At 37.6% G+C, this 27,949-nt stretch overlaps 1 protein-coding gene across 4 annotated transcripts; it reads right to left on the bottom strand.

The window, feature by feature from the left end:
- Positions 1–22: 22 nt before the first annotated feature.
- Positions 23–27,785, bottom strand: LOC134649509 (glycerol-3-phosphate dehydrogenase [NAD(+)], cytoplasmic). Of its 4 annotated transcripts, none has more exons than XM_063504269.1 (9): positions 27,590–27,785; positions 27,120–27,297; positions 23,810–23,950; positions 22,548–22,655; positions 20,866–21,012; positions 15,773–15,956; positions 9,869–10,022; positions 8,669–8,761; positions 23–53 (listed from the first exon to the last, which is right to left on the bottom strand). In XM_063504269.1, the coding sequence occupies exons 1-9, from the start codon at positions 27,640–27,642 to the stop codon at positions 38–40; spliced, it is 1,074 nt and encodes a 357-aa protein (XP_063360339.1). In that variant the 5' UTR covers positions 27,643–27,785; the 3' UTR covers positions 23–37. The 4 variants fall into 4 exon arrangements, with proteins under 4 accessions (XP_063360339.1, XP_063360336.1, XP_063360337.1 ...); XM_063504266.1 differs by lacking the exon at positions 23–53 and adding an exon at positions 1,019–1,158; XM_063504267.1 differs by lacking the exon at positions 23–53 and adding an exon at positions 3,629–3,717.
- Between the last annotated feature and the right edge of the window lie 164 nt (positions 27,786–27,949).

Genomic DNA, 27,949 nt, shown 5'->3' on the forward strand with positions numbered 1-27,949 from the left:
TATATAGGTACATACACTAATCATTATATTGCTAACATCACTGCGACTTCACCCTGAAAAACAAAAATAGTTATATTAATAAACATGTAATTTAAAATCGCACATAAATAGAAGGAAGAAATATCTATAAAAATAATAATTGAAGGAAGACGTAGAAGAAAGGTCTACAGAGAAAATAATTTTATATATTTTTTAAATAGATACAAATAGAACAGAATTATAAATTATAGAAAATCTTTTATATTCGACATGAAAAGTATTACACCGAAAAATTATGAAAGTAAATACATAGGTATGAAAGTATGATAGGTACTTACTGAGTGGGTTAATCACAATCTATTCTATGAAGCGGAGAGACGCGAATATGGTACGGAACATATATAATATATATCTATGTAACTAACACTGCTATTAGGTACCTTTTGATAGCACTATTTCACATTAACTGCTTTTTGGTAGATTTATCAAATAATACGATTAAGCAAAATTAAAAGAACGCACGGTTGTAGGAATCGTTTTATTTGAATCATTACCTACAAACGATATTTCTCTTAATTTATTAATTAATTATTTACGGATATAAATAAAACAATTTTGTGAAAAAAATCGTTAATGAAACGTGTAATAGTGTAAAATATGACAATACATTTGCGTGTTATAACAAAATAGGATCACGTAAAAATCTCAAATCCTTTATTTACTATGAAAATACTAATTAAGTAGTTTAGGCTTTCTTTTCTATTTATATGAACCATCGCCGACACAGCTGTGTCGGCGATGCAGGTAATCGACTGTAAACCTTATGAGATAAGGTCCAAAGTCGTCGTGCACGTATAGTCAAAGAATTTAATTTCAGTACCATGCATTTCCTACCTTGTCACAGTGACAATCAATATGAAAGTCGCTATGGGCCGCATACTATTGTTACTGTGACAAGGTACGAAATGGTACTGAAATTAAATTCCTTGGCCGTATATACCTATAGCGATGCTCGCATAATGTGAAAACCGCTTTATGGATATATGAATTAGGACTATTTTTACGTGAACCTGACAAGACTAAATAGGCATAGAAAACAGAAGCCTGCGGATACATCTTACCTTCCTCAATTTTGACTATTAACTTATACAGCAATGCGATTTTCTAACTATCCTTAGCCTGGAAAATAAACGATTTATCCTTTATCGTTTTTTTTTATTATTATACTTTTAAGAATTATCAAGGCTTCTGTTTTTCACGATTCCAATACAACAAAATGACTTCACTGGTGATGAGTTTTATACAAATTATGAAAATATGATTGGAATATTTATAGTACAGCCCGTGATCACTCTTATTGACAATAAAATAAACCTTTTTTACAATGAATCATGCACCTAAAAATGAACTTCTTTTTCTTTCTGACAAATGAAGGGCCTACATTGCGCCTACACTGCCTACCTTTAATTCATGTTGTCTTACTTAGCAACACCCCAAACCAAATATTACACTGCAGAATAACTTTTAAGCGAGTGAAGAATTAAGTTAATTAACTTCCTCAATTAGACTAGTATCTAATCTCCTAGACCTAAGGCCCCAATACCTACACCTAAGAATTACTAAATCTATAAGGACTAGGATATTATGGCAAACATACTAGACACTTCCTAACATCATTTAGAATGCAATATATTCTTTTCATACTAACTCTATGATATCGGAAATAAAGTTCATAATTTCAATTTTTTTCTATAGGTACAGTCGCTATCAGATATATCGGAGCGGTCAAGGCGCTCACAAATATCTGAACACGCCTCTATTGTCAAGGCGTTAGAGTGCGCGTTCAGATATTGTGAACATCTTGGCCGCTCCGATATATCTGATGGCGACTGTACTTGACCTTACCTACCTTACAATGAATAAAAGTTAAATATCCTTACTCTAATCGACTTAGAAAGGTTAAGTGTGTATTAAGTGTTAAATTGTGTATTGCACGATAATGACGATAATCGTTTAATAGTTCTGCTATTTAATGGCTAAATCGAATTTAAACCATATCATAAAGCGACAAACTCGTTTATCGCAATGAAAACAAACCAGACAAACAACATACAATGGTTCAAGAAATGTGAGACACTCAAAACAGGCGTGCATTCAATTAAAGAGCAGAGACAGCTAATAATAAAAACAGCTAATAAGTAGTTTCGTAGATGGTACATAATGTACATATGTATCTTGTTCCATATAATTTGTATGGCGCTAAAGAGGCCATATAAGTAGTGAAATCTTAATTTCTACCATTTAACTGAGACGGTTAATAAGAATTCATTAATAAGAAGTCGCAAGATAAATGGGTTTCTTTACAAAATTCAAAAAAATAATTGGTCTGCCTGGTATAGATTTGTTGTCGACCGAGGGCACATTGAAAGTCACCTAATTTCTATTAGAAACCGTGTAAAAAAAACCTTTACCAACCGCCTAAATGGTAGACCTTTAGCAGTTTTTATTATTTCGTGGTCTCTGTTATAGTAATGACGAGACAGATAGTGCTAAATGATACGTCACACGTGTCTGTGCAATAAACAATATGCGATTGAGTTAAAGGCATTTGGAAACTACATTCCACTTGTTTCTAAGTTGCCGCATTTATTTAAGAATAACTGTATAAGGTCTGGGGCCCGTTTCTTAAAAGCGTGTAACTTGTAATACAAGCGGATGTCACTTTTTGACAGCTTTTGTTAGAAAGGGACTTCCACTTGTATTACAAGTTACAAGCTTCTGAGAAACGGGCCCAGGTTGGATAACAGGAACACAGGGGCAAGATAAACATGTTTAGAGTCTCTGCGGAATGAGAAGAGTCGTGAAATGTATGGGATCCAGTACATTCTACGATTCTTCCCTTTCCGCACAGACTATTTGTTAATTGTCATAATGTTCCTATTACGCCACCTAACACCTAAAGTTTAATAAAAAAAAATAGTGTGTTCAAAGCATAGGTGGGTTAAAACTCATATGATATTAAATTGCAATTTTTTTTGAAGTATGTTTTAAATGGGTCTCTATTGTTTCCCAAATAGTTTTAAGCCATAATGCATTGTTTGCCCGAATTTTCGTTAGTCATAATTGATTTGGTTCAGAAACGCGTCACTTTTCAGGATTGCCATAAAACAAACCTAACCTAACCTATCTATAGGATAACCTAACGAAAATCCTGAAATGTTAACGGTTTCAGTTTTATGACTAATGATAATATGACAAACAATACATTATGACTTAAAACTATATGGGAAACAACGGGACCCCGTTTTAAATACCTAGTCGTTTTTATTACCAATGCTTTGAACCCCACTCTTTAAGTACTCTGTTCACGTCAAGACGTCCAAATCTTCATTGGCCGATAAACGAAATCCAATCTTATTGCACGCGAAATAGACAATTATCAATTGTGCTTGCACTCAAGTGCACTTATTTGTATTGGATTTATCTAAATGTTCACAGAGTACTCTTTTAAGCACGTGCTGAATAGTTAGGGCTATTCCCAGTAGTTACCTCCATTAATTGCTTACTAACTCGAGTTGGTAGTAACTACAGAGTATAATCCAACGTATATACATAGATGACCATAAAGATGATGGATGAATATCAGATGGAAATCAGATGAATAACTGATGAATATCAGATAGGTGCCACTTGAAGCTTCACTCAGGTCACAGAGAGCATTTGGGCGCTTGCTGTTTCCTAGAAGTTAGTAAACATAATGTTAAAATGCCTTCTAATGTAGAGCGCCAAACGTGTAGGTAAACCAATATTTTTTTACAGCGTAATTACTTAGATCTGGAGATTGAGCATTTAATAAGCATACTGTTTATTATCTAGTATAATATTTAATTTTAAAAATTTCATTTATTTTTGTCTGTGCTTGCAAAAAAATACACACACTGCTCTATTTATATCTTTGGCCAGTTCTACTGAAGACTTGACACAAACATTAAAAATAAATGAAAATAAATATAACATCAACTTAGATGTCTATAGTTCCATTTTAGGCAACATACAAAACACGATTTTTTCTTTTACAGTAGATATGGCTAGTGCGTAAAATAGCACTTTTCGTGCGTATGTCGAAACTTTAAAGTACCATATGTACTGTAAAACGGTGTTCGATACACGTGCGAATAGGTAATTCGCAACTCGTGTCGATTTAAAACACTCCCTTCGGTCGTGTTTTAATTTATCGCCACTCGTTTCGAATTTCCTCTTTTTCGCACTTGTATCGAAAATGACTATAAAGATACACCCTGTTATAAAAAGGTGTGTTTGAAAAGTTAACGATGCCAGTAAAAATGTTAGTTAGAAAAGTATGAAAATTAACATTTAACACAAAATGGAAGACAGGCAGACAGGAATAAAGATTTATTAAAAACATTTTATGTACATAAGTAAAATTCTCAAAATAAAAACATATCAAAAGTAAGTACATCATATAAAAACGTAATTGTAAATTTCTTGATTCCACTGCGGTTAGAAAATACTAATATTCTTAGGAGCAAATCTGTAAAATGCAAGGAAGAGGAGGTGTTAGGCTGATATCCTCAATAGATAGAAAAACTTTTGCCCTTTTTGTCATGAATCTAGTATAACTGGATCAGGCATGAGGGGTGGGGGGAAATTACCGAACGGGATAGTCTACGTATCTTTCAGAAGGAGTAGTAGCGAAAGCGCTACTATTGTTTGTCCTTGTCACCGTCTCACATTTTTTTTATTCCCCACCGTAAATTTAGTAAGGATGATGGTGGGCAACAAATAAATTCGACCAATTATAGTGTCACATCTATTAGGATCCTACCATCTATGCTTTTTGTCTATCTCATTCGGTAAATAAAAAAAAATAAAAAAAAAAAAAAAAAATTATAAATTAAATATTAAATATTAATTAAATAATTAAAATAATTAATTAAATAATTAAATTAATAATAATAATAATTAATTTAATTAATTAATTATTTAAATAATTAAATATTATTATTATTTATTAATTAAATATTATAAATAGTATAAATTCGGTTTGTTTTGTTTAGATTTTTTTTTTTTAACCCGCATAAATGTCAATGTGGTTCAGTGAAGGGGACGGACTGAAAATCAGCGCTGCGCAGGCAATTTGTAATGAAATGACTGACGCAGCGTATGCTGAGCCCGTTCCTTTTGCCGCACAATTATTCTTATTTTTTCAATCCTTATGTTTTGTAACCTGTATGCTTTTTGTGTTGCAATAAATGGTTTCTTATTCTTATTCTTATTCTTATTCTTAAAAACACAGGACTAAGTGGTTCGACCAAATAATACCTATTGATATAAAATGTGTAGCTGGTCGAATTGAGAGTGACCGAGTCTTATGATTTTCCTTTTAAAGTTATTTTTATTTGAATGAACAATAAGCACACACACACACACAGGACAGACTTTAAGCATTTATTTCACCATCATTATTAGTTTTTTTTTGCTTTACTATGAAATGACCGAGTGATCAAATCTATCACAGTGCAGTGCTTATTGTGGCAATAGTTTCAGGGAAACATTTTAACGTCTAATTAATGTGTCCTATGGTGGCGCTATCTCGCACATAGCCAATAGAACTCATTTGGATAGGTTTAAAAAAACTGATCCGATCAACTTGTAATGAAACATAAGATAAACAAATGATAGTGAAATAATTACTTTAGGGCAAAAGTTTTTTTTTTCTAAGAGATGGAAAGCTGTTAGAATTACAAAATATACAGGATGGAACATATAAGGACTAGAATGGAATACTAGGATAATGAAAAATAGTTTACTCGAAAATATATTTTATTCCATATAGTACGTGGGAGCTACCATTAAGAATGGATAAAACATTTGTCTTTTATAAAGCAAGACGTGCATACTTGCATAGTAAAGTTAAAGTGGGTAGTAAAGATATAATAATCGATTCTCTGTACATAATATATAATAATATTTACTAATATTGTACTTATCGCCTACTTTGAACTCACAACACCAATAAAATGTTATCTGAACGCACTCGAGAGCTTGTTCATTTATTGCAACTACTCGCCGAAACTAGATAACGGGTGGTGTTAGCTTATTCGACAGATAATATATCGTAACTGATTACACTACTACACCGTGGGTCCTGATAAACCGACAATATTTAACCATAGACTCCGATGCGTAATTGGAACACAAGTTTAATGGCACGATATGTAATCGAAATATTATCTACACGTTACTTGGCGACAGCGTGTCAAGAAAAGTTAAAAATCGAACTCGCGTGTTTTATATTACCTACACCAAGCATTTACAGTAGAACCATTATACTTTACCTAGGTATAGACTAAAAAGTAAAACGCTGAAAATATATTTCTCATTTCCAAAATTGACGTCTATCCTAATGTATAGATTGACACACCTACTATGTAATATGACTATGCTACTCGTTGCCAGTTGGAACTTGACCTAAGGCATTTTATGCACAACAACAACTACATATTGGTTAATTTTATTATAGTTAATGTTATGTGCCGCCGTTTTCAAGCATAAGCATGTCAATAAGTTGTTATTGCCTTGAACTTGAGAACTAACAATACGGCACACCATCCTAAAAAGTTTAAAACACACATTCATTTATTAATATTATCTAATTATAAAGAATTAATTTAAAATGGCAAGACTGGCGCTATGTTAATGAAACATTATTACCTCATACAGTACAGCCAGGAATACGTGGTTAGATTTAGTCGGTTTATGTAGACTCACGGCGTATATTACCTACTCGACATAGCGAACGACATATACATATATTATAAAACAACAGATGTCAGTAGCTTGTAACAATCATTAAATAATACAACATGCTTTATATTACAATCGACTCGTATGACTGGGGCTATGGTTATCACAGTCTCATACAAATTCATTCATACATACACACTGTTAACTGCCCATCGATGGACTTTATACCTTTTGTAATAAAGTTTACGAACTGTCAGTTAACAGTGTGGGCGATGGTACATTCTGAATGTATTCTGCATTTATTTCAATGCGCCAAGAGAATGTTAGTAAGTACAGTCAGACAAGAAAACAGACGTGTAACAGACAACTGTAGGATTACTAAAGACGCCGGTTCGAATCCGGCCTTCACCACTTCTTCGGGCTTGGTCACTTTTTCTTTAATATATGACATCTATTTCAGTTTATATTTCTTCAATTATTTTTTTACTATGCCTACCCAAAAGCTGAGGAATTGTCATATTGATCATCATTCGACGCGTAAGGTATACACCACCACCACTATCATACCAGATGCTTTAGCACAAATCAATAACCACGGCAACTAGCCCAGTCATACCGACGTAAGGCCAGGCCACACCGGCTGCGTGTGCGTACACGCACACGTCACGCAAGCAGTGTGCCGTCTCTCATAAGAATCTGTATATTACAACGTGGACGTCTACGTACACGCACCCAATGTGCACAGGCCTGTAAAGTACGTATAACCAACAAATCTAAGTACTAGCACCCTGTAAATTATAACTATGTTGGAGAGTAGATACAGCCAAATGTGACGTTTTCAACCTAAAGGTGCCACGTTTTCGCTTGTCGATAAGGTTGATTTCAGATTGAAGCTATATGGAAATAGCACCTTATTGACAATTGACAATAAGTACCTTTTTTGTTTAGAATGGCACAAATAGTTATTAATAGTAGACGAGATGTAGTCTTCGAAAAAATGGTGCTTCGAATTTGACAGCTGATGTAGATGGCGCTGTACGGCCCCATACATTACATTACACGGTAACTTTGGTTAAAGTTGAAGTTTGACGTTTCCGTTACCATAAAACATATGATGCATTAAAGAGTCTAGGGTGACTGTTATAAATATTGGCCACTCCTAACAAACTTATTGTTAAGAGTGGCCAATTACTATATAGTGGCCTATAACTTTACCAGGCACCCAATTTCGGCTGTCCAATTCCGGGGTAAGATTTTGTTGTTAGACTATTTATACAATTAATAACTCACCGTTTCTACTTTCCAACACCTAAATACATGTAATGTAGTGTGCATGCCGGTTAAGCTATTCTACTGTAGACTATGGCTTATACTCCACACATGTAGCATCTTACTAAAGTCAAAGGAATTTGAACCGTATACATAGCAGATACATCCCATATTTAACTAGCAGCGCAAAATGGTCGAGAGCTATAAAAAACAACTAACCACAAACCAGACTGATGATGGTTTGATGGGATCATATTACGGTCTCTTTCACTCTTAGTGCGGATAGCATAGCTCGTCGCTGTTATTTAATTATATAACCAATTTCAGCCTTATTACAAAGCAGTTACCGTCCATATTTAAACGGCAACTTTACTGTATTTAAGGTTAAAACAATTCTCACTTTAGTAGACGCACCGGGATCGTATAACGTCTCATTCACGCTCACATGGTAGTTGGTAGGGTGAGAGAGATAGAGATATGACCCTGGTCGTCAGTTCCATATTTGAATGGCCACGCCAATGGTCGGGAGCATTCTTGAGCGTGATGCTGCCATTGCAATTTGAAACGTAACTACTGTATATAAAGTTGAAATCCCGTTGGCTAGTAAGAGGCTTAGTATGAATAGTACAAGTAGCTTATAAGCTTAGCTTACATGTGCTCGGGGTGGCTCTTAATGCAGTCGATGAAATCGCTGGGCTTAAGCTCGCCGCGGCAGATACGGAACACGGAGGTAAACAGGGGGAATCTGCAATTGGGGACAAATTTTAAAAGAAAGGCAGGAAAGTATACGAGTACTAGCGACCCGCCCCGACTTGGCACGGGTTAACTAATTATACATAAACCGTCCTCTTGAATCACTCTACCTAATAGAAAAAAACGCATCAAAATCCGTTGCGTAGTTTTGAAGATCTGAGCATACATAGGGACAGACAGCGGGACGCGACTTTGTTTTATACTATGTAGTGAAATGTAAGTGACCATCGTAACTTCGACCAAGGAATCTGACAAACATGTTCATTTATTACGTATAAAGTATTATACGTGCAATCGAATTAAATCTCCTGTCGTCGGCGAATGACCTCCGCTTACATCACATGGATACACGCCAAGATCAACTATTTCGGTGCTGTAATAATGGAGGTAATGCAATGTGACTAATACGAAAGTTTGTATTTTGTTTGTTTGTAACAATGATTGGGGTTTGTTCGGTACAGGATCGATCGCCATAAAAAAAACTTTTTCTTGCACCCTGTATGTTTTTTCCAAAATCTGTAAACGCCAATCTTCATTAATTTGAAATTGGGGGAAGGTCTTCTAAGACCATTTTCGCGTTGCATCACGGGATCTGGTAGCGGCTCTCACTGACCCAATAAGAAAATCCACCCTGTACATAGGTTTTGTGCTAAAATTGCAATTGTATTGGGCAGATTAGATTAGATAAGGCAGACTACGTAGGTAGTAGATTGATTTTAGTTTCTGCAATATAAACACACAAAAAAACGCTGGTGGCCTGGCGGTAAGAGCATGCGACTTGCAATACGGAGGTCGCGGGGTCCAACCCCGGCTCGTACCATGAGTTTTTCGGAACTTATGTACAAAATATAATTTGATATTTACCAGTCGCTTTTCGGTGAAGGAAAACATCGTGAGGAAACCGGACTTATCCCAATACGGGCCTAGTTTACCCTCTGGGTTGGAATGTCAGATGGCAGTCGCATTCGTAAAAGCTAGTGCCCACGCCAATTACTGGGATTAGTTGCCAAGCGGACCCCAGGCTCCCATGAGCCGTGGCAAAATGCCGGGAAAATGCGAGGAAGATGAATATACACACAAAGAGGGGAAATATACTGACTTGGCCTCCATGTTTTTGTTGGCGAGCATATGGTTGACCTCCTCAGCGGTGATGGGGCCCTGTAGCTTCTGTCCGTTGAGCATCTCATCTTCCAACTCCTTGATGGAGCGTCCTGACTTCACGAACGCTTCTGCCACTCGCCTGTTCCTGCCACCTTTTCATGAAAAAAGGAGACGATGAAAAAATTTACACATATTTGTTCAATCCACAGACAAGACATCCTCTAGACTGAGCATAGTAACACTACCCCCTCTGCCACTCATACGGTAGATTTACTCCATCTTCGAGTCAATCCCGTGCCGTGATTGGTCCGTGTCTTTGAACGGACCAATCACGGCACGGGATTCACTCACCTCGTCCCCCCGCACCCCCGTATTTTTGGCAGCATCGGTTTCATGAAATAATTGCTTTAAACTCAGTCTAGAGGATTCCTAGTCTATGGTTCAATCCGAACGCGACGGCACCTAATAGTCCTAATACACAATGGTTCTGCCGTACAGAATTGTCGCTGCCTATCTAAACCGATTGGACAGCGGAAGTTTACAAATCATGTTGTCCAGTCGCTATCAGATATATCGGAGCGGCTAAGGCGCTCACAAATATCTGAACACGCCTCTATTGTCAGGGCGTTGGAGTGCGTGTTCATATATTTTGAACACCTCGGCCGCTCCGATATATCTGATTCTGATGGCGACTGTCCCTCCCTAACGTATGGGTTGATACGCGAGACTAGTCGGCTAAAGACCTCTATCTTCCTCTGACTGCAGATAGATACATAAGATATAGTCAGCAGCAGAAGTAGCTAAGCGGGCGAGGTGTTCAAAATTATATCTTGACACGCACTTATTCTCTTAACAATATCGCGTCAAGATCATTTTGAACACCTCGCCCGCTTAGCAACGTCTGCTGCTGACTGTAAATTTTCCGCCGAAAACGAGGGGATAATTTCGATGCGAGTTATTTACAATGTCGACTACTGGGGTACTACGTACAGCCAATTCAATAGATCGATCAAATAACGCAATGGATAAACCTGCATACGAGTTCTCGCACCATCTAAATAATGTTGCGACTTCAATATCAGCTCACTCACAATAGATCAGCGATGGTCGCAGTGATACATAGGCTTTGGAGCCTTATATAGCCCCTAACAAGAAGAAGAATATCAGCTCAGACCAATTTGTCTAATAAAAAAAATCTAAACACGTAATTACATACATTTACAACTGCAATATTATTTTAAGTCTACCAAGTGGTAAACAAGATTATAATAAAGCCGTATTGACAGCCAGATTTAGATATTGTTCGGCATCGATTGATGTCTATCAATACAACTATTATTATCACTTAGCGCGCTTTCGGCGTAGGGAAAATAGGAGATACGTGACCTCGATATTAATAAATATTATGGCATAGGTAATAATAGGTCTATGGCACAATATAACACAAATGGAACCAGAAGAGTAGGCTAATAAGGATTGTATTGTGGACGTCGTAGAGGACGATTTATTTACAGGTAAACACACAGAAATTGCGCAACTGAAGTGGGAATGGGCCGGCCATGTCTGTCGAAGGGATGACGACCGATGGGGCCAGCGAGTACTGAGGGCCTACCGCGAACCACGTTCGACGTGTTACTTCCCTGTCACACTTACGTACGAATTTACAAGTGCGACAGAGAGGCAACACGTCGAACGCGGTTCGCGGTAGGCGCTCTGTTCTGGAGACCTCGACTGGGAAGCCGAAGTGACGGGAAACCACGAGCCAGATTGTCGGACGACATTAGAAAGACGGCGGGGCCGAACTGGCATAGAACTGCCGCGTACAGAACAACATGGAAATCCATGAAAGAGGCATATGTTCAGCAATGGACGCAAATATGCTGAGAAGAAGAAGACACAGAAATATGCCTAATAAAGTACGCGGTAATCACAGTAATAACGAATAAATGCCTTATTCCGAAAAATAATGCGTCGTATGAGGAAATTAAAAGACTGGCACAAGAAAGAAATGATTGACGATTACTCCACCGAAAAGAGCAAAGCTCTTAAGTTATGATGATGATGATGCCATATTCCGGGATTCTATCAAGAATAACCAGTTTTGTGGACAAAGTAATAAACAACGTGCCAAAAGTGGCAGTTAAAACATATGTATATCATGTATCCAGAGATCATACTTAAAGTGGTTCTCCCAAGTGCTTGAAATGCAATTGGAATAGCCAAGAGATATAACAATCATGTCCGACACCAGTAATAGGTATCGGATAAGCTACTTATAATGGATTGATGCCGTTATCGACCTTCAGAACGTTTAAGAAAACATCGCATTCTATTCGCAAACTTATCTGTGATTAGATAACCGTGACATTTGTGGGAAAGTTTTACATCGGTTGATGTAATATTCGATAAATGTAAAGATTTCAACAAAAAGTTGTTCAACAGTTGCCATCAGATATATCGGAGCGCACAAGGTGCTCAAAAATATTTGAACATGCACTTTAACATATTAATAATAGTAATAGAAGTTATATTCAAATATATATGTCGCAGTCGGATCGTATAATCCGCCGTATTACATTACGGCTAGCCGTTTTACAAAACAGGGGCGTTTTGAAATGCGGCGGTTCGACGATTAGCCGGATTGAATGCGGCTGAATGAAAATCCGCCGGAATGTATTCGGCGCCATACGTTCTTCAACACGGCTAGCCGTAATGTACTACAGCGAGTCATTAGCCGCCACTTTGACAGTTTTTAGTTCCCATTTTTAACACTCGTGGCGCTGCCTGACATAACAACAACGAACTATGAAAAACGCTGGGGTGTCCATCAAATCTGGAGTTCGTCGGACTGTTTCTTTTCAAAAAACATTTCCTTCGCAACTTAACTAGACTATCCTATTTCTGAGTGGTTTGCCCTTCGGGCATCTGAAGCTACCTAACGAACCTAACCTACCTACCTATTGATTTAGTGAGACGTCCGTGAAAACATTACACTTTGGGGAAAAAAGCGTAGGTAGGTTAGGTTCGTTAGGTAGCTTCAGATGCCCGAAGGGCAAACACCCCAGAAATAGGAGCCCCGCTTGCGGGGCTCCGTCTATTTAAGTTGTGAAGGAAATGTTTAAGAAAAGAAACACATGTAGTGCGGTGGGACCATGGGAAAAATGAATTAAATTGCAAACATTGTCAAACTCCGGTTACGTAGACGACCGAAAGAACTGGTCACTCTACAATCTAAATAGTAGATACGATGCGGCTAAACGTAGGCCGCCTTATTGAAGAACATATCGCAATGACAATCCGGCTAATCGTCGAACCGCCCCATTTCAAAACGCCCCTGTTTTGTAAAACGGCTAGCTGTAATGTAATACGGCGGATTATACAATCTGACTACGACATATATACACCTTGGCCGCTTCGATAAATATGATGGCGGCTATAACTTGCATTTTGTTAGAAAATATAATTATTACATGACTAGCGACTCGCCCCGGCTTCGCACGGGTTAACAAATTATACATAAACCTTCCTCACTCTTATCTATTTCAAAAAAACCGCATCAAAATCCGTTGCGTAGTTTTAAAGATCTAAGCATACATAGGGACAGAAGACAGCGGGAAGCGACTTTGTTTTATACTATGTAATTTCACAGCTTGAATTACCCCCCTAATTAACTAACGCTTCAATTACAAAGTATATTTTGTTCTGGTTTAGTTACCATCAATATGGCTTTTAATTTGTAAAATTACCTGAAATATATGTATACGCAGGTACTTAACAATTCTTGGAACGTCAATTTTATACCCATCAATTTAAAACATCCACTTTAGAAATAATCGAACATGCCTATTAACTTACGACGTTCATTAAATTCAGTATCCACAAAATATTCGGTCGAAAATGACAAAGCGCAGCGTCACTAATGACCTAGACTAGATGACTATTTTTACGTCGCCTTCGAGATACGACCACTACTCCATATAATGTACATACTTACATACCTTTATGTACATGGGTATACATACATATACGATAAAGCTGAATGGAAACACTCGTAAAACGTCATGTTTGTTGACTGGGTGGTTTGACTTTCCGGCTAAAAATATTCCGTTTCATTCATGAATCATGAGTTATTTGCCTCAAATTGTTTGATAGTAAAGTGGAAGAGATGGATTTTCTTTATTGTAATTTGTAAGTTAATGGGTTAGTTTTTATGCCAACTTAAACATATTTTCATAGGAATTTGACGTTTATGGTGGCAATTCCACACTCTGTGACTTACGAAGTCGGTGCAGACTTGCAGAGTGAGCTCTGGTAATATTCTTATAAAATGCCCGTGTAATGTAAGGTTACTAGTTACCGCATGCTAACCTATGCCCCAGTAGCGATAACGAACTACACCCAAGATCAACGAAGTGAAGTGAGTCATTTGTAGAGACATTTCCATACAAGATAACCCGTTTTAGTTGCTCTTGTGTAGAAGAGATAATGCAACCAATTACAAACACGGTAAAGTGGTACTTATTATATCATTAGACTTCATTAGTATATTTGTTTTGCGGTTATTGATTTTCCAATGACTTAGATATTCTACATTTGGCGGCGAATAGAAAAGCACTTCAAAAGCATCTTTAACTCAAATATGAAAATGATACCTCATAATAAGAAATAATAAAGACAGAGAGGAGAGAGGTAAGATAACTTATGATATTTGAATGAATGAATGCTTTATTTCAGGCAAATAGTGACCCATACATAAATACCTTAAAATTAGCATACATATTACATATTATAAAAATATAAACTAAACACTTAAAATCACATTATGATTGCAATATTCGAACTTTAAGATACGTAAAATATTAGATGAACAAACGACACTTTTGACACTGGTTTGACACTGACATATCCGATCCACATCGTTTCTATATATAATATTTGACGTATCTTATAGTTCGAATATGGCTCTATGTCGCGGTTTTTGAAAGGGTGTCCACGAAAGACCCTCGCGAAATCATTTCAGTGACGAAGAATCCATGCTGAAAATACGACATCCTTGGTTTCCAAAGCAGCAGTTGAGGACGCACGAAAACGCTAAGATAAGAGAGAGATATATAGAGTGACATAAGTCTGTCTCACCGTAACAGGTGGTGATAAGGTCAGCAACCCCACAGGACTCGAAGAATGTGCTGAGCTTGGATCCGGGGTAGAACACGTCCACGAATTTGATCATCTCCATGAGACCGAGTCGGATCACGGCCGTCTCATGTTGTCATATATTGTGACAAAATATTTTCATTTCGTGACCTGATATGTGATCGATTACTAGATGTTCATATATCAGAAAGATGTTTACACCGAAGTGCTGGCTTGAACAATGACCTATATTAGCTTATGTTCTCACAAAAGAGAATGCGGAAAGTTGAGGGGGAAAGTCGGTAAGCTTCGGGCTCCAAATTTTTTGCGCATTCGGGATGTCAGAGAGCGTCATCAATATAAGAGTGATAGTGATATAAGTCTGTCTCACCGTAACAGGTGGTGATAAGGTCAGCAACCCCACAGGACTCGAAGAATGTGCTGAGCTTGGATCCGGGGTAGAACACGTCCACGAATTTGATCATCTCCATGAGACCGAGTCTGATCACGGCCGTCTCATGTTGTCATATATTGTGACAAAATATTTTCGTTTCGTGTGCTGATGTGATCGATTACTAGATGTTCAGATATCAGAAAGATGTTTACACCGAAGTGCTGGTTTGAACGATGACCTATATAAGCTTATGTTCTCACAAAAGAGAATGCGGAAAGTTGAGGGGAAAAGCTTCGGGCTCCAAATTTTTTGCGCATTCGGGATATCAGAGAGCGTGATCAATATAAGAGTGATAGTGATATAAGTCTGACTCACCGTAGCAGGTGGTGATAAGGTCAGCAACCCCACAGGACTCGAAGAATGTGCTGAGCTTGGATCCGGGGTAGAACACGTCCACGAATTTGATCATCTCCATGAGACCGAGTCGGATCACGGCCGCCTTCGTGTTATCGCCGAAGCCCAGCCCGTCTACGAAGCCGGCGCCCACCGCTACGATGTTCTGGACAAGTTGAAACATGTTTTCATATTTATTTGTTTCGACAGTTGTAACAATTAACTAGGTCAACTAAATCCCTTATTTGTGTGCGTTTGTAAATAGGCTACATGCCTAATTTTTTTTATGGTATCAATCGAACGGGTTTGTTTTTAGGATCAAATGTCTATATGGGACCCATTGCATTAAAGTAACACAAAAGTCAGAAATTGTAGTCAAAGTCCGACAGTCGCACTTCACTCGCGAAACGCCCTATACAAAACGGCCAGAGGCCGTGACGTCATCGCCCACGTTGTAGTATGGACAAAACAAGAACTTAAATTTTGAAACTTTCAGGTCCTGTATTTTTGTAATTTTTGAATATTTTATTTTAATATCCACATTATTGTGATAAATTGCTCGTTTGCTATCTATTTTACTAGATTTTGTTATAAAATTCAACATGTGTCAACATCCCTATTGTATTTTATTATTATTAAGTTTTCAACCTGTCTTATGTATATAAGGTCAACCGAGGTAAATGCGTCTCTTGTGGTAAATAACGGGTTTTGGACGGAAATTTTGGGACACATTTTTTCATGTATAAGGCGTGAATGTACAAATGATTCTGAGTAAAATGAGCCCAAGAAGTCAATATTTTGGAGACATGAATGAAATGTACATTTTTTTTGGAAAACGCTCAAATGCATCATTTGAAGATATCTTCGAAACGCAGCATATTATAACTATTATAGCCGTCTGCATTAAAAGTTCAGTGACCACACTTCAAACAGAGAGGGTTGCAATAGTTCTAAAATGTTCCGTTTAGAAGAAATCTTTAAAAGACGCATTTACCTCGGTTGACCTTCAGTTAGCATGAAGTATTTAATTTAATTTGCTTGTTTGGTTGGTTTAATTTGGTTGGAATAGCGCTTCAGCGTAGCTATCAACCGCTTAATCATAATAATTTAATAGACACCGTCGCGTTATCGACTATTGTACTTTGCATCACAAGTGATGTTTAGACTCGGAATTATCTATTGTTTGAAGTACACGAAATGCGCTATTTCTGAACACTTTCCGATCCAATGCATAGTCAAAGGTCAAAAGAGGTCAAATGCACTATAAAATAAATCATAAAAACGGACTAACTTGGTATCTGGTATTACAACAAAATTTTAATTCATGCTATTTCTAGTGTTCAAGGTATCTGTGTTGATATAATTTCAAGGGAATGCTCAATTCACGGTCAAATGCTTGAAATTCCTATACATATACTATGTAGTAGGTATTAAGAGTAAATTTGTAACCTCATCACTATCTTGACCCATTTCTGCATAAATTAAAAAGAAGAGATAGAAGTAGAAGAATTGTAAAGCGAATTTAAACTGTCGTGAGTCATACTACAGCTTGGCAAAAAAGAGTACTAATTAAAAAGTGGCAACACTGTAGTGTCGTCCCTTTCTAACAAATTTATATTTATGTATATAGAAAACGAGACGACACTACCTACAGTGTTGCGACTTTTTAATTTCTACTCTTTTTAGGGTTCCGTACCCAAAGGGTAAAAACGGGACCCTATTACTAAGACTCCGCTGTCCGTCCGTCCGTCCGTCCGTCCGTCTGTCACCAGGCTGTATCTCACGAACCGTGATAGCTAGACAGTTGAAATTTTCACAGATGATGTATTTCTGTTGCCGCTGTAACAACAAATACTAAAAACAGAATAAAATAAAGATTTAAGTGGGGCTCCCATACAACAAACGTGATTTTTGACCGAAGTTAAGCAACGTCGGGCGGGGTCAGTACTTGGATGGGTGACCGTTTTTTTGCTTGTTTTGCTCTATTGTTTGTTGATGGTGCGGAACCCTCCGTGCGCGAGTCCGACTCGCACTTGGCCGGTTTTTTTGCCAAGCTGTAACTAAGACTAAGCTAAATATACGGTTTAACTCGTATTTTAGTCCCTCGGGCGACATGTTTTGGAGAGCCTCCTAGGTCTCCATTTTTAATTTTTTTCGGAAGCAAAAAAACAAACGAGACAATACATAATATAAAAGATGGCCTCATCTCAGCATGTTGCTGGTGGCTTCCAGCGCTGGTCTTCCGATGAGACCAATTTTAAAGCACTAGCAGTGCACGACATGAGTAGCCCGTCGCGCGAGGAATAAAATACGTGAGTTAAAACCGTATAATTACTTAAGAATTGTATAATCTAAGAAAAAAGCGTATTTGTCAGCGGAAGTGTATGTAGCTGACGACCCCGTATATTATGTGGTAACTTTAGCACATTCACTACCAGCCACCCGCTAGACGGGTTCTCAGTTCGTGGGCGTTACTCGCTACTTTTTCGCCAAACACGAAAGTATGTTTTTTTCTCAGTCTTTGTAGTTGAAGCAATTCGAATCAACGTTACATGACCTCAATGTATTACCATTATTACCAAGGTCATTGTTAATACTAGTCGCCTTAAGCTATCAATAGACTGTCATAGAAGCTATTAAAACGAGTTAAGCCTTTAATGATCTCTAGACTGCGGAAGAATACAACAGACAGATTGTCATACATGTCTGAAAGGAAACAGTACATCATGCGCAATTTATTAATTGGAATAAATTGTTTCTACTAGTTACAACCGCTTTTTGATCGTGATTTTATTGTTAAGAGAATAAGAGCGCGTCAAGGTAATTTTGAACACCTCGCCCGCTTAGCAACTTCTGCTGCTTACTGTACGAGTATGTTAGGTAGCGACATCAGAGTAAAAGTAATCTTAAACTGGACGTTTGTTTAGGCTTAGGTACACTTAAGCGTCTAATTTTGCAACCACAACAATCGAGATGTGTCAGAAGTATCAGAAAACCGTCCTTAAAATTGTAAATTTAATTTTCGCAATTCTTCTTAAAAGGTCATTCGAATAAATATAAATATGAAATATCTAAAACATGTATACGGTTTAGAATTTCACAAAGTAAATTCTTATTTGAAACATTTTTTTAATCAAAATTGGCGGATTCAAAAAGGATCCAAAATCCCCCCCTTTATATTGTAAAATTCATGATTTGTCAGTTTATTTCAGTTTCGAGAACAGTTAAAGATTTGCTCATTTAATAATAACTAGTAGTTCGCCCCGAACTGGGAACTCGCGGTTCGTAAAATGATAGATCGATAGAATTTATTGCACCGGCAATATATCGAAAAACTGCATGCGATTTGCTGCAATAATCTCTGAGAGTCTGTGCCGAAACAGAAGAGTCGTGGAATATAGGTACTTATTGGGTCCCATACATTCCACGTCTCTTCTCTTTCCGCACAGACTCTATCTGTGGTAAGCCGTAATCTCTTTTGACAAATGTCAAATACCTAAATTATGTTTATTTTATCTCGCTAATTATTTTAAAATGGCAAATTCTACAACAATATTACAAATGTGTAAGCCGAGCACTTTCATTTGATACCAAACTCACCATACTTTCTTGCAAACAAGATGACCAGAATAGCAAGACCCCTCACAAATAGCTTTTTGGCTTGGCCTGCCCATAATTTAATGACTAAAATATAATGCCCTCAAGTACACGTTTACCCAATTTCATTTAGAACAAATTTACTTAAGTTATTGTGTATCAAACTATCCTCTGATAATTCAGCTTAAAAACATCGAAATGCCGGGACGTGCCCCTAGCCAGCCACGTTTTCCAATTTGAATGTAAGAACTTCACTTCGCTTCGCTCGCTCGTTCGATAAAGAATTCGAAACGCTTTGTTTGACGTTGTTTATGATATTGTAGGTGTTGCATAATTTGCAATGAGATGCAGCCAACTATACAAACTGCATAATGACGTCATTCGACCTTCGCTTTCAACATGACTAAAAAATATTTCTCATCTTCTACACTAACTAATAATTCGTAAGCTCTATTGCAAATACATAAGGTTCACTATAGGTCAGTTAAATAAGAATGCGCTGATAATGAATGTCGACATATATTTTCAGAATTATTTCTCCTTTTAGAAATAATCTTGAAGCTGATTTCGCAATTTGGAACTCTATGTCAAGGGGGAAGGTTTGAAATTGCAACGTAGCAATTTGCTCGGTAACCAGTTGCGTAAACGATATTTTATTCCAAAGTAAACATGAGTACAAACATATGCAGTGCAAACTTTGGTGTTTGTTTCTCTACAAATTTTACTGGCAGCTAAATTCCGTTGTGCACCTAACATAATTTATCACTATTTATCAGAGCATGCAGTTTGTATGCGTATAAAATAAGTTTGCTAAGAGTTTCTAGGGGCTTATTACCCGTAGATAATTATTAGGTAACCGCTTTGAAATTTGCTAAAAGAATATACACACAGGCCCGCGTAGATTGTCAAGATATGGCAGCCTAGCCAGAGGTGACTGGGGTTGTCAACTGTCAAATGTTTGCATAGATGGCACCATCATAGCCCCCCTTTGCCCCTTTTTCTATGAGATTTGGCTTAAAGGGCTGGCATCCAGGGCATTAAAAAAACAAAAATTTGACACAATGCTAGGGATTGACAGGGCAAGCTATGATGGCGCGATCTGCTAAATACCGGCCAACCCCATTGCGCTGCCACTTTAATATGCATTTTTTTTGTAATTATATTACTAATGCCATCTTTGAAAAAAGGGTGGACTACGATAACTTGAGCAGATTTACCGCACTTGCCAACCTGTTGTGTCCTCTAAAGTGTGCGGGTCACGGGAAAGTGCACACAGGGACGCATAAAATGTCAGGATGGCCTAGCCGAAGTCTATAGATTTACTACTGCCATCTTCCGGCGAGATTCTGACCTTGAGCGCGCCACAGATCTCCCGTGTACGCGTCACGGGAAAGTGCACACAGGGACGCATAAAATGTCAGGATGGCCTAGCCGGAGTCTATTGATTTACCACTGCCATCTGCTGGCGAGATTGTTACCTTGAGCGCGCCACAGATCTCCACGGCGTCCTCGTCGTCGACGACAACGACGCGGAAGTAGTCGGTCTGGATGATGTCGCGCATGGTCGGCGCGAGCATCACGTCCCGGCAGCCTATCGTCGTCTCGCAGAATTTCTCTTCGGCTACCTGTTGGTGAAAATCATATTTATGTCTGAGCCCTGAGGTCATGTTACGAATTCCGCTAATTGTTTTGTTAACCCCATAGACTAGGAATCCTCTAGACGGAGTTTAGAGCAATTATTTCATGAAACCGATGCTGCCAAAAATACTGGGGAGCGGGGGACGAGGTGAGCGAATCCCGTGCCGTGATTGGTTCGTTCAAAGACCGGACCAATCACGGCACGGGATTCTGACACTTTGACTCGAAGATGGAGTAAAACTACCGTATATTTGTGGCAGAGGCGGTAGCGTTACTATGCTCAGTCTAGAGGATGTCTTGTCTGTGGTTAAACCCGTGAGTTTCAAATTAAGAATTGGATTTTGAAGACATTTAATTAAAAGATCGCTCAATGGTTTCCAAGACACAATCAAGTATCTACATAAGTCCGCATGAGTCAATGAAATAAATAACAATTTTTGTTTTATGTTATTAAATAAACCTTGTACTTTATGAATCAAGTCCAACAGTACAAAACAAAGTGCATTGGATGATTCAATAATAAAATTAACAAAACAAAATAAAGGTAAGGTTATGTCGGAATACTAAAATAACTCTGTGTAATATAATTTTACAAAACAAAAACAATTCGACATAATATATTAATGTTATGACGATTCGACAAGCATTTTGTTCTGATAAATCAATATGAGTAAATTCAATCACAGAAAAAAAGCAACGGGTTGCACTCCGAGAGTGCCGACAGAAGTGAAAACTCAATAACTAGTCCAAAATGTCTGCAGCACTATGTATAATTGACCCATCCTCCTTTCTAATGAAAAACTTTAGTTCCGAAATAGCTGGCCAGTGAGCTTAAATTTGTAGCGTTAATCGTTTAAAATTCGAATAGAAATTGTAAAGTTACCTTGCAGACCTCGCATCTAAATATATTTGGTCATGATATTTTGAGTTTTATTCACCAGTACTAGAGTTCACTTTTATTTGCGATTTCATCAAGATGTAGCTTTATTGAATTATATTTGAATGATATAAAGTTAGAATGTAACTGTGAGATCCTCGTATTTCAGCCCGTACAAGATTAGAACCTTTTTCATGTAATGTCATTGAGTTTTTCTTTATTGATTTAAATGCCATCTAAACCTTACGGTCACGTGATCGCCTTACGCTGTCTCGAGTTTATCATTGTTTCCCCACCTCAAAAGGTGCCCAGCGCCGCTAAAGAAGTTTTCACTTCAAAAGCAATAAGCTATTAAACACTCTTAGTTAGTTTAGGGCCAAATGAATACACTTTCATAGGTTTAATAAAAACATTACAACTTTGATTTGCCCTTATAAGATAATTCAGCAAGTAATGTATCACTCTGGTATCACTACTTTATTTAACTTAACTCAAAACGTCACATTAAAGACCTACAAATAAAAAGAAATACACGCAATATACGCTTCTTGCTTTATATAACGAAATGATTTTGTAGCTATTAGCTAAATTGCTCATAATTTTGTTTTAAGACTGTTTCTCAATAAGAAAATAACTAAGACTCACCTCGGAAGCGATGTTGGCACCCATCAGGACCGCGCACGGGATCTTCAGGCATCTCGTGATGATGTGGGAGATCAGGTCAATGCCACCGCCTTCCGCTATGTCGAAGCCCTGCCAAATCACATTACTTCCTAAGGTTTCAATGATAGCAATTCAGTTGTAAGAACAATGTATAATAGAATAAAAAACCGGCCAAGTGCGGGTCGGACTCGCGTTCCATTAAGTCCGACTCACGCTGCACATTTCTAATCGGTTTTCCTGTCATCTATAGGTACTATTTTGTATATTTTTTTTCAAAATTTTAGACCCAGTTTTTTCGGAGATTAAAAAAAAAGGGGGGGGGGATAGTCGGACAGACAGACAGACGCACGAGGAATCACTCGTAACGGTTCCGTTTTTTTCCTTTTGAAGTACGGAACCCTAAAAACGTACATTGTACACACATTGCACAGCCGCAAAATTGCATGATGGCCTTTTATGAATGAAGTCATTCTCATTTCATTAGTAGTGTGTCCAATAATCATAAAGGAGGGTATATTGAACGAGTTTCGAAACCAGTTTTAATATTCGGAAATTGTAGGTAGTGATTACAGTTATACAGATAATTCGTATGGGGTGGGGCAAATCGTCCTCACAAACTGGGGCACTACGAAGAGATGTCCGCGTCTTTCCCACCTTATATACCTTTATGAGAGACAGCGCCGCTGGCGTAGGCTTGATCTTGTCGAGGAGGGTGGAGCAAATCGTCCTCACGAACTGGGGCACCACGGAGAGATATCCGCGTCTTTCCTACCTTACCTTTATGAGAGACAGCGCCGCGCCGCTGCCGTAGGCTTGATCTTGCCGAGGAGGGTGGAGCAAATCGTCCTCACGAACTGGGGCACCACGAAGAGATGTCCGCGTCTTTCCTATACCTTACCTTTATGAGAGACAGCGCCGCTGCCGTAGGCTTGATCTTGCCGAGGAGGGTGGAGCAAATCGTCCTGACGAACTGGTGGGGCACCACGAAGAGATGTCCGTGTCTTTCCCATCTTACCTTTATGAGACAACGCCGCTGCCGTAGGCTTGATCTTGCCGAGGAGGGTGGAGCAAATCGTCCTCACGAACTGGGGCACCACGAACAGATGTCCGCGTCTTTCCAATATCTTACCTTTATGAGAGACAGCGCCGCTGCCGTAGGCTTGATCTTGCCGAGGAGGGTGGAGCAAATCGTCCTCACGAACTGGGGCACAATGGAGAGGATGTCCGCGTCTTTCCTACCTTACCTTTATGAGAGACAGCGCCGCTGCCGTAGGCTTGATCTTGCCGAGGAGGGTGGAGCAAATCGTCCTCACGAACTGGTGGGGCACCACGAAGATAAGGATGTCCGCGTCTTTGGCCGCATCCTCTACGTTTGGAATGGCAACCTGACGGGAAGGAAAGTATGGGTAATTTATTTGTACGATGTCACTTCATGTATCTACATCCAGTAGTTCTTTGTTGTTTATGAGCGAAGTGCGTAGTGGGGAAACTAAAAACTAAAGAAGTCGCAAAACTGTGAACTTTACGTGGGTACCAATTATCAATTAACTTATTAGGCACACAGTACTCGCTACGTGCACGACTGGTGCTGCCCTCATTTTGTCGGACTTTCTACGTTAAATCTTATGGAGTAAAATTAGTTCAAGCGGCTGCCGCTAGTACTAATATCGGACATTCCATAAGATTACCTGTGTTTGTGATGTGACGATCAGCGCCACTTCCCCCTCTACCGACTTCGCACATTGCCAATACATAAACAAGCATAGAAAACAACCAAGACCTAATATTTATGCTTATCAATTCATAACAATCGAGTTGTTTGTTATCCAATATGCCTACACAAAATTTGACAATACAAGGATTATATGGATTAACAAACGGACGTACCTATTAAGGCCCGCAGATAGTTTAGTTTATCTGAGTCAAAAAGTACTTTGTACTCGATTCTCCCCATTCTATAGGTATACATTTGACACCTAGTTTCATGGAATTATGTCATTGATACTCTGGAAAGTTACAATTAGGTCCTTAACTAAAACCAAAGCCCCCTTGAATATTGAAATGCGGCCATGTCCAACATCGGAACATACCTAATTTTGGCCAAAATATATTTTACCTACAAGACGATGATGACATTTAATTAATAAATTACGATTGACGATATTATCAAAAGGTAATCACTGCAGATATAATTAATACCTATTAATTCATATAATAGTTAGGTATGTAATTATAGATAAGATAAACCCGTCAAGTGAAATTCCGAAGGTTCCGAAGTAAATGAAGTAATATAATATTTTTTTTTTTTTGCAAATAATGATATTTACTTAGGTACCTATATTAATTAAAGATGACGTGTAGTTCTAAGAATAAGTATCACTATAAATCATTTAGTAACATCGAAAACATATAACAAAACACAGCTAACTTCGCGATTTTTTTTATCAAGGCAAATTAAATCTTAATTCAATATTTCGATAAATGTAGAGAAAGTGTTAAAAAAACATAAAAAAGAGATATTTCTTTTTGTTTTCGCAAAATTAAGTTGAAATGTCCCAGCCCCATTTTACCTTTTAGCGTTCATCTCAATCACTCTTATGCATACAAATAGATAAGTTACGTAGCCGGCAGTTACATAACGAGACATTGAGTATTGAGTGACATTGGCAGTGAACGCGTAAGGTAGTAGGCCCGAAATAGATGTCACACGCGGAACGCATGCAGTGCCAACGGACGTTTGAAATTAGAACGTTAACCTGGGACTTTGTTTTTGAATGGTAACTTTTTATTGGTAGTCAATAACGCACTGTTAACCCAAGTCCCGGGTCTAAATTTGCCAGCTATAAAACGACCTTGAGGGTTTTAATTTAGAACTGATTTTTTACTGACAATCGGACGCCATATCGCGTCCATGGAATTCAAGGGGTTAATATCATTTTTATTGGTTTCATGCTTTCTCATACAATAAATTCATGCCATTTTACTATACAACAAGGTTCATTTTAAAATAGGAACATTTTGTATGGTGGACCTTACGAGGATAGCAGAAAACAATTCCTAACTAAATGTATAGTCAAGTTCGAGACAACTTTCAGTCACATATCCCATTGCATGGCAAATTCCCCATATGTCTATGTGAAATTTAATTAATTGACAGAGAATTATACTTCCAAAACTAAAAAATGTGTGAGCTGAAGCATATATTCTTCTATAAGGTAATATGCATCAATAGATAACAAATAATCAAGTTAGTTATTACTATTCTAGTTAGAATCTCATTAGAGGTCATCAAACTTGGACTTTACCCATTCACTTCTAACTGGAAAAATCAACAATAAACATATTTATTGTTATTTACTGCTGTTCTTGAAGTAAGCAAAAGATCATAATTATAAAAATATTTCTGAGTTGCAAACATTTACTGTGTTAGGGCATTTTCATTATAACTTGTTATTTAAATAAAGCATGACTTAACAACATTTTTCATGTAAGGGATTTGACATTAACCATCAGTTTTGTGACAATTGTTAACCTACTATTCATAGTTAAGTGAAAATGCCCATTAAAACTTTTGTTAATATGAATCTGCAAGGCACATTCATTTTGAAAATAAGCTTTTGAATCAGTACAGTAAAAAGTTAATGACATATAACATGCTTAGAATTTTTTTTAAGAAGATAATGATTAAAACAGCAATGCAAAATGATGTATAACTGTCCCTTCTATAGCCTCCTAAGGCCCAAGGTCCTACCCATAGTACTTATTAACTTTCTTATTCAGACCCAGCTCCTACAACAATTGTGTAGTCATAGCGTACCATGGTCCTACCACTAGGACTTAATAGAAAACCCATTTTAAATTTTGCGCTTATCGAAATTAGCGTATACAAACTTCTAAAGGACTGTTTTGTTTTGTCTGTGAGCACTTTAACAAGTTCGTAAAAAAAATCAAAGTGCTGTACAAGGTGCTGTATAAGTACAATAACATTAAAAAAAGTCTTTTAAGTACTTGGGTTTGAATGAGTATAAAACAATAGTACTACTGGTACGACTACGGGCCGTACTGACTACATACTCAATTTTTCGTTGGGCCTTAGGAGGATAGACAATAGAATAAATAGTAATTTGTTATGATTATGAATTGTTGTTGTTGAACAATTCATAATGTTAAATTGACAAAATACAACTATGTGCAAAAACTTTAAAACAAATTAACAAAAGTTCTTGTGAACAGACCACCAGCTTAATTTGATAATAGTAGTTTTGTAATAGTACATTACAATACAAGTGTGAAAAATAGGAAATTCGTAATGAGTGGCGAAAAATGAAAACATCACCCAAGGAAGTGTGTTAAATCAACACAAGTTGCGTTACCTATTCACATTCGCACATGTATCATACGTTTTACAGTATATAATGGCCCTTTAAATTTTCTACATCGTCACATAATGTGCTAATTATTGCACTTGTGCAGTAAAGTAGCACCATGTGTACTGTAAAATAATATAAGTGTCAAATAAGGTAAATGCTTTATAGGTACATAAAGAATACTTACAACATTTTCAGGTAACTTGTGTCCGGGCAAATATTTAACATTCTCATGTGTTTCATTAATGATTTCTGTTAGCTTCTTCCCTTCAATCATTTCTTCATACACCCACATTGTAACTGTGTCTTCAAAGTTAGGTAGCCGGGCCGCATTTTTCCCAACAATTTTAGCAATTGCTGATCCCCTGTTTAAAGAAAAATATTATTCTACTTAGTTGGAAATAATATTGAAATTGACCTATAATCAAGGCTAACCATGCAGAAGTTATGTGAAGGTGTAAAAACGCAGAATGTTATTGAAGGTCAGAAATAAACTGCATTTCCGTATGGCTAATAGATAGAACTATAAACGACCCTTGTTATGTCATCGCAATAAACTGTAACGTAAGGTTATAAAATCATCTAACACGGCCCATTAGTTTCACCGAAAAAACAAACAAAGATAATGGATATAATTTATCACAAACTTAAACTTACCAGTTTCCTGAACCGATTATGCAAACTCTGTTTTTCAGTTGCTTCTCTGCCATTGTAAATTTGTCGCACAGAAACTTGATTTAATTTAATACAAAGGTGTAAATAAAAAGAAAACACTGGACGTCAATCTGCTACTGTATAAACGTAGCAACTGATTATGCGATACTTGCGATAGCCGCTACAGACAACAGACAGCTAGCCTAGGCTATTCGTAATTTTATACAACACAACACCCAAAACCCTACGCAAGTACGGCCACTCGTCTCACGTCTCACCACAATGTTATCATTAGGGAGGAGGCGGGAGGAGGGCTCGGATGGCTGCATGATTTGTTATCAATTCGATAAGTCAGAGATCGAC

Source organism: Cydia amplana, chromosome 7 (genome assembly GCF_948474715.1).
Source record: "Cydia amplana chromosome 7, ilCydAmpl1.1, whole genome shotgun sequence".
NCBI classification, from domain to species: Eukaryota; Metazoa; Arthropoda; class Insecta; order Lepidoptera; family Tortricidae; genus Cydia; species Cydia amplana.